Here is an 8,371-nt window from a genome sequence, read left to right as displayed (position 1 = left end):
GGGGCAAGAATACTTCATAGAAGGGACTGGGAATATTTGAATAAGAAACCATATTCCCTTAAACCAATTCAAGTCCTAGAAACACCTGGGTGGCTCATTCGGTTAAGCAGCCGACTTCAGCTCAGGTCATGAGCTCATGGTTCATAAGTTTGAGCCCTGCATTGGGCTCTGTGCTGACAGCTCAGAGCCTGGAGCCTGCTTCAGATTCTGTGTTTCTGTTTCTCTCTCTGCCCCTCCCCTGCTCATGCGCTCTCTCTTTGTCAAAAATAAATTTTAAAAAAATATTAAAAAATGAAAAACATTGTCAGGTCTATTGTAGCTACAATAGAGCAAAACCTCATTAATTCAAACTACTCTGATGCACAATTGGGATAATTATATATAATTAATATTGAGTTAAAAGTTCAAATATTTCAACATAATTTAAGACTTTTTGATTTAGGTTTTGATGATCTATTGCCTATAAATTGCATTTGCATGTTGAATAAAACTGGCAAAACAACATAATGTATAGAACATTTTGAAAAGTGCCATAGAAATAAAACTACTGTAATTCACCATCTTTCATGCTTTTTTTTTTCAGATTTAAAAATTGAGATGTAATTGACATAAAATTATATTAATTTCAGGCGCACAACATAACGGTTCAATATATGTACATATTGTTAAAGTATTACCATAATAAATCAGTTAAAATCCATTACCACACATAGTTACACTTTTTTTCTGGCGATTGGAACTGTTAAGATCTACTCTCTTAGCACGTTTCAAATATACAATTCAGTATTATTAACTATAGTCACCATGCCGTACATTACATCCCCAGGACTCAATTTATAACTTGATGCTTTAATTTTGCACTACTCCACCCATTTCAACCATTCCTCATCCCTTGCCTCTGGCGACAAGTCTTTCCTTTGTGTCTATGAGTTGGTTTTTTGTTTTGGATTCCACATATAAGTGAGAGCATATGATCTATTTCACCTCAGGCTGGATAATTTCAAATGACTAGTCTTCAGGTTCACAGGTTCTTTGCTCTGCTTGATCAAGTCCATTTGATGTTCTCTATTGTGTTTTTCCCCCATCTCATCCATTGTATTCTTGAGCTCCAGACTGTGTTCAAATCTTTTGTGATTTCTTTTTTAACGTTGATTTATTTTTGAGACAGAGAGAGACAGAACACGAACGGGGGAGGGTCAGAGAGAGAGGGAGACTCAGAATCCAAAGCAGGCTCCAGGTTCTGAGCTGTCAGCACAGAGCCTGATGACCCTGGGGGAGGAGTGTTGTGGGTAAAGTGAAACTGTCCTTACCCTCTTCAATGTGTCTATTTTTTGCCCCAAAGTTGTGCTGGAACTTTGCTGGACTCCTGGACTTCCAGAAGGGTACTCTTGTTCATGGGTGGTTGTCAAAATCAATGTTCTTTGGGGGGAATGAATGTAGAAAACTCCTGTTCTACTATGTTGCTGATGTTGCTCTCTTTCAGAATTTTATTTACAAAGCTAAATGTAAAAATGGCAGGATCTTCTTCTTTTCAAGGCTGAATAATATTCCAGTGTATGTATATGCCATATTTTCTTTATCCATGTATCTGTTGAGAGACATTTGAGTTGTTTCTTAACTTGGCTATTGGGAATAGTGCTGCAATAAACATGGGACTGCAGATATCTCATCCTGTTTTCAATTGTTTGGTGGTATATATCCATAAATGGGATCATATTGTAGTTACATTTTTAATTTTGGGGAGGGGGGAATTTCCACTGCTATTTCCCATATAGGCTGCACCATTTTAATTCCCACAAACAGTGCAGAAGAGTTCAATTTCTCCAAATGTTCAACACTTGTTATCTATTTTTTTTTTTTAATAATAGCCATCCTACTGGTGTGAGTTGATATCTTATTGTGGTTTTGATTTGCATTTCACTGATTAGTGATGTTGAGCATATTTTCATATACCTTTTGGACACTTGTACATCTTCTTTGAGAAGGGTCTATTCAAGTCTTATATCCATTTTAAAATCCGGTTATGTTCGTTTTTGCTATTGAATTGTAGGAGTTCATTTTATATTTTATACATTAACCCCTTATCAGATATGTGCTTTGCATGTATTTTCTCCCATTCCATAGATTGCCTTTTCATTCTTTTGTTTCCTTTGCTATGCAGAAGGTTTTTAGTTTGATGTAGTCCCACTTGTCTACTTTCACTTTTGTTAATTGTGCTTTTGGTGTCATATCCAAGAAATCACTGCCAAGACCAACGGGAAGAAGTTTTTCCCTTATGTTTTCTTCTAGGAGTTTTATGGTTTCAGGTTTTATATTTAAGTCTTGAATCCATTTGTATTTATTTTTGTGAATGGTGTAAGACAGCATCCAATTTCATTCTTTAGCATGCTCAGGACTTTATGCTTAGTGAAATCAGCGAGTCACAGGTCAGAAGTGGCATGATTCTACTTAAATGAGGTTCCTAACTAGTCAAATTCACAGAAGCAGAGATTAGAATGGTGATTACCAGGGGCCAGGGGAAGGGGTAAATGGAGAGTTGTTCAATGGGGCTACAGTTTCATTTATGCAAGGTAAATTAGTCCTAGAGATCTGCTGTACAGCATAGTGCCTAAAATCAACAATACCGTATTATATACCTAAAAGTTTGCTAAGAGGGTAGATCTCATGATACCACACGCACGTGAGTGCACGCACGCGCGCGCGCGCACACACACACACACACACACACACAAATCATAATAAAATAAACAAGAGAGAAGGAAACTTTTGGAGGTGGCAGATATCATGCCTCCCAGTTTGCCAACAGATGTCAAGGCCAGTCTTCCAAACCCTTTATGTTTGCAACTCTCAAGGCTGACAGTCAAAGAGTATATTTCATATATTTTCTCCCTCACCACTGTTGAATTACCCCAAACTCACTGTACTCTTTGGCCTTAAAACTCCCATTGAAACAGAAATTACACTTGTCACCTGATCAGTCTGGGTCCAATAAGGAGACAGAAACCACACGGTGCTTTCAATGGACATTTAATTTACAAATGATTAAACTTTAAAAAAAGTAACTATACAATATTTTTAAACTTTATGTGGTACAATACTGAGGGTATCGAAGGAAAAACAAACTTCAGCAAACCTCAGACTTTGTGAAGAAAAAAGGTAACTGTAGCCCACTGGGTGGCAGAGAATTTTCTGTTTTGCCTGGGTCAGTGGTGCTCCCTGGTTGCTGGTCAAGTTGGAAGCAACATTCTAGGGTGTGGGTGGTTTGTGGGCGAGTCGCAACTGGTGGTTGAGTGCATGGGCGTGCAGAATGAGGAAGGGTACAGATGGCATCCATTTGGGGAACAGATGAGTCATAGCCAGTGGCCACGTTCATGGATGGACATAGGGAGTGGGTGTGCCTGTTTCGGTAGAAGGCCTGGAATGTGCAGGGTCCACATCCGGAGGTCCACGGGAATGTGATCAATGGCCTAGAGTTGCAAGATCAGCAAGGGACTGTACCTTCTGAGTGTGTGGACAGTGCAGAGTACGAGCAGATGTCCTCACACCCACACTGCTGACTGACCATGCAGCTGCTACAAAAGCAGAAGACCCCTTCCTCCTGCAGTCTCCTTCCAACGCCCTCTGCGGAGAACACTTAACATTGTGTTCACTGCAAAGGAGAGATGCTCAAAGAAATTTCTTTCATTATCACAGAGGGTGTGTTAAAGGGTGAGTTTGGAGCTGAAAGTCAATAAACTGGCACAGTGTCCCTAGACTGAACTGCAATCATTGCCCTTTCAAAGTCCCAGCTACTGGTCTGTAAGTGTTGGGTTACATGGGAAGACATACAGGATAAGGGTCAGGAAATCAAGGATTGGCCTAAAACAGCACAGAGACACAAAGGAAGACCACACAGTGGGAAGACAGCTGGCTTTCCTACTGGTCCATTTGCAGTAATTACTAATTCAAGGAGCGATATACTACAGCAACCACCTAGCGATAGGTCAAGTCCATCGCCTTCCGTCTCTGGCAGCATCTTTCTTTCTTTTTTTTAAAAAAAAAAAAATTTTTTTTAACATTTATTTATTTTTGAGACAGAGAGAGACAGAGCATGAACGGGGGAGGGGCAGAGAGAGAGGGAGACACAGAATCGGAAGCAGGCTCCAGGCTCTGAGCCATCAGCCCAGAGCCCGACGCGGGGCTTGAACTCACGGACCACGAGATCGTGACCTGAGTTGAAGTCGGACGCTTAACCGACTGAGCCACCCAGGCGCCCCAACTGGCAGCATCTTTCTAAAGCAAATGTCACAACCTTTCATCAGACTCACTTTCTCCAAACAGAGCATTTCCTATGTTATACATACACCCACCTGGGCTAAACAGTCCAAACAACCCTTGAAACAACACTGAAAAGTGAAGTGTAGAGTAGTGGAGGGGACTACTCCCAGTGCTACTCACGCTCTCAAACTTGTCAGTCAAGGGTCATCCTGTAATGGTCTCTAACAACTTGATTTTTTTTTCTTCAAAAAGTATGTGGAAATTTTTATAGATCTATATCATTTTTAATGGTGATATTTTGTTTCATTTTTTGGGGTACCATAATTTACTCAATCTCTTATTCGTGTATCTTCGGGTTGTTTACAATTTTTTTTTTATTATTGTAAATATTCTGGGAACATGTTCCCTTCTGAAATCATCTTTTCCCTCTTGTACAATTACACCCTAAAGATAAATTTTGTGAGGTGGAATTATTAGCTCAAGACAATGTACATTATACCCTTTGATACATGTAGATAAAACCCTCTCCAGAAATGTTGCACCTGTATTTTTTCCCCGCTAATTGCTAGTTTTTCCACTCCATTATTGGCATTGAGTTATATTGATCTTTCACTGTTGCTTGCCTGAATTGGTAAGAAAGCAACCCTTCAGGAATGGTTTTATTTGCATTTGAATGGCTGTTCCATGTACAAACCATAACTAGTAGGAAATTCTAATGTAAGAAAAAGTAGAAATAAAACACGGTACAAATAAGTTTCCATTATTTCTTATGGGGAAATTCGCTTTGATATACAAGTGCTTTGGAACACAAACCTGTTTCCAGAACAAATTATGCTCACAAACCAAGGTTTTACTGTATCCCTCCTCCTCCCAAACCCATCTATAGTCCCAAACTAAACCACAATTGTGGAAGGGACTTGACCAAACTAGCACCTTCTAAAACCCCATTATTAAACAAGACTATTGAGAAGTGCTGGGGCCAGCTTCTGACAATAAACAGCCTTGCCCTTCTGTAAGTTGTTAGTCACGTCAGTAAATATTAGTTTTACTGAATTAACTTTATTAAGACTATTTGTAGGACACCTGGTCTATTTCTTACTGCACTTAAGTGGTAAGCTGACAAACTTTTCTCATCGTTACACATTACAGAGTTTCCCTACTGCACGGGATTTCTGATGTCTATAGATTGCACTTTTGGAAGGCTTTACCACATGCATGTTATCTGGGCCACTTCTTTTTTTCTATTTAAAAAATTTTTTTAATGTTTATTTATTCTTGAGAGAGAGAGAGGGTGGGGGAGGGGCAGAGAGTGAGGGAGACACAGAACCGAAGCAGGCTCCAGACTCTGAGCTGTCAGCACAGAGCCTGATGCGAGGCTCAAACCCATGAACCATGAGATCATGACCTGAGCCCAAGATGGACGCTCAACTGACTGAGCCACCGAGGCACCCCTGGAACATTTCTTTTTTACGTACGTACCAATGAATGAAGATTCTCACTGAAGCCCTATCCACACCATTTTAGATGGCTGCACTGCCACATATGGCCATAAAGATTTAAAAGTTTCAAACTCTAAATTATGAAGTTGCTTTCTTACGCGAACTCCAATGACTATAAAATATGTTGCTGTTAAATCTCCCTGTCATAGTCAGTATAGCCTGGGCAAAACTAGCAACAAAGAAACTGTCAAAATGTCAGTACTATAACACAATGAATGTCTATTTATGGGGCGCCTGGGTGGCTCAGTAGGTTAAGCGTCTGACTTCGGCTTAGGTCACGATCTTGCAGTCTGTGAGCACGAGCCCCACGTCAGGCTCTGTGCTGACAGCTCGGAGCCTGGAGCCTGCTTCGGATTCTGTGTCTCCCTCTCTCTCTGCCCCTCCCCCACTCACGCTCTGTCTGTCTATCTCTCTCTCAAAAATAATCATTAAAAAATTTTAAATAAAAGAAAAATGTCTATTTATTTAAAAAAAAAAAAAAAAAAAGGTCTAACACAGATCAGATAGCCACCTTCCACCAATCCAGCCTGGAACAGCCTCTAGGAAACATTTCTAGGAAAGATGCCTGGAGGACATCACAAGATGTCTGTAAGGGTCAGGCCTGGAAGTAGCTTACATCACTTTTGCTCGTACTCTGTTGCTTGGAACTGTATCACATGGACGAGCTCTCAACTGCAAGGGTTTCTGGGAAATGAAGTCTCTTTACGTGACCAAGAAATGGAGCCAGCAAGGTGAACACACAGCCATGCCCATAAAATATCACTTCTAGAGAGCCCCTCTCTGTGTAGAAAACCTTATGGGTTTGGAAACCTGAGAATATGGACTAATATTCTCACCACACGAATAACAATAACATGGGTTTCATTTCTGAGCACTCATTTTGAGTATCTTTCTAGCAGGTACACTCTTTAAAAAAATCTACAGATTTTGGCTGGCCTGAAAGCCGCAGTGTACTCATCTCAATTGTAATTTCCTTCCTGGGCATATCCACTCGTGGAAATCTGATCTCTAATTATTGTCATTGCCACAAACCGTCCGTCTGTCAGTTATCACTTACTTTGCCACTGCAGCGTGCGACAGTTGATGGGAGTCTTGCAGACATTGTTGAGATCCAGAGTAGTTCTCTGGAATGCTCTTGTGAACCCCTGCTTCCGTGCCTCAGAACGACATCATGGGTGACAGTGTCCTTGCCCTTTGCTGCCCCAGCGCTCCCAATGGCCGAGTGAGCCTCTATCACCTTCAGTGCATGGACTTTCTTGGTTTCCTGATTGAACCCTGACTAACTACGTTGAGAATGTTTCCGTCCTCTTGTGCAGTCTTTGATGAGTAAGAAGGTCCAAGCTGTAACGAAAGCCCTGGCCATCCTCACGATACACACAGTGTATCTCATCCGTATGCAGTCTCTGGTGAGCAAGAAGGTATGAGTTACGACTGAAGCCCTTACCACATTCCTTACACTTATAGGGCCTCTCTCCTGTGTGGACTCTGAGATGCACTTGAAGATCTGAATTCCGACTGAAGCCCTTACCACACTCATCACATCTATACGGTTTCTCTCTGGTATGATCTCTTTGATGTAAGTGAAAATATGAGCTGTAACTGAAGCCCTTACCGCACACGTCACATGTATAAGGCTTTTCTCCTGTGTGAACTCTCTGATGAGTGTGAAGAACTAAACTGTAGGCAAAAGCCTTTCTGCACACGCTGCATGTGTAGGGCTTCTCCCCTGTGTGGACTCTCTGGTGAATGTGAAGGTGTGTGCTTTGGCTGAAGCCCTTTCCACACTCGCCACACCGGTAAGGCTTCCCCCCCGTGTGCAGCCTCCGGTGGACTTGAAGAACAGAGCTTGAACTGAAGCATTTGCCACACTCACTGCATTTGTAGGGCTTCTCGCCAGTGTGGACCCTCTGGTGGACAAGAAGATTGGAGCTCTGATCAAAGCCCTTCCCACACTCCTCACATTTGTAGGGCTTTTCCCCTGTGTGCACTCCCTGATGAATACAAAGAAGGGACCTAAATCCGAACCCCTTCCCACACACATCACATCTGTAGGGCATCTCCCCCGTGTGGACTCGGTGATGGTTGAGAAGAGAGGAGTTGCGCCTGAACACCTTGCCGCATTCGGGACATTTATAGGGTTTGTCTCCCGAGGGGCCCTTCTGGTATCTGGGAGGGTCTGCACTCTGCTTGCAGCCCTCAGCCCACTTTTGATATTCATAAGCTTTGTCCTCTGAATGAGTTTTATAATGAACAGTAAGATCTGAGCTCTGACTGAAGTCCTTTTCCACACTGGTCCCATCTACAAGACTGTTCTCCTACGTGAGTGCTGGGATGGACAAGAGGGTCTGCAACATCTATGTGTCCCACCTCATAGTGATTACATTCGACAGGTTGGGGTACCACAGGGACTACATTATGGACTGTTGGCTTCACTGCCAAGTGCTTCCCACAGTCAGTGTATCTACAGGGATCTTCTTTACATTCCTGGGAATCACCATGACCCCGTGATGTCTGACTGATGTGGTCATCACCCTGAGGGCATCCATACAGTTTCCGTTCCACGTGAATTCTCTCATATTGTCCTTGAGAATTCTGGCGCTCAGTCATGCGGGCTT

At 42.1% G+C, this 8,371-nt stretch overlaps 1 protein-coding gene across 1 annotated transcript; it reads right to left on the bottom strand.

The window, feature by feature from the left end:
• Positions 1-6,249: 6,249 nt before the first annotated feature.
• ZNF285 (zinc finger protein 285) lies at positions 6,250-8,363 on the bottom strand. The gene is made up of 2 exons (XM_058708936.1): positions 8,124-8,363; positions 6,250-8,071 (listed from the first exon to the last, which is right to left on the bottom strand). The coding sequence occupies exons 1-2, from the start codon at positions 8,361-8,363 to the stop codon at positions 7,040-7,042; spliced, it is 1,272 nt and encodes a 423-aa protein (XP_058564919.1). The 3' UTR covers positions 6,250-7,039.
• Positions 8,364-8,371: the final 8 nt, after the last annotated feature.

This window comes from Neofelis nebulosa, chromosome 17 (assembly GCF_028018385.1).
Source record: "Neofelis nebulosa isolate mNeoNeb1 chromosome 17, mNeoNeb1.pri, whole genome shotgun sequence".
NCBI classification, from domain to species: Eukaryota; Metazoa; Chordata; class Mammalia; order Carnivora; family Felidae; genus Neofelis; species Neofelis nebulosa.
Note: the sequence above shows the minus strand (reverse complement) of the source record. Positions and strands in the feature narration are given on the sequence as shown.

Excerpts from the sequence above, each read along its gene's own strand:
- ZNF285 (XM_058708936.1), bottom strand. The coding sequence starts at position 8,363 with ATGACTGAGCGCCAGAATTCTCAAGGACAATATGAGAGAATTCACGTG. Across the intron at positions 8,072-8,123 it reads TCGAATGTAATCACTATGAG|GAGAACAGTCTTGTAGATGG; the intron begins GTGGGACACATA and ends GCACTCACGTAG.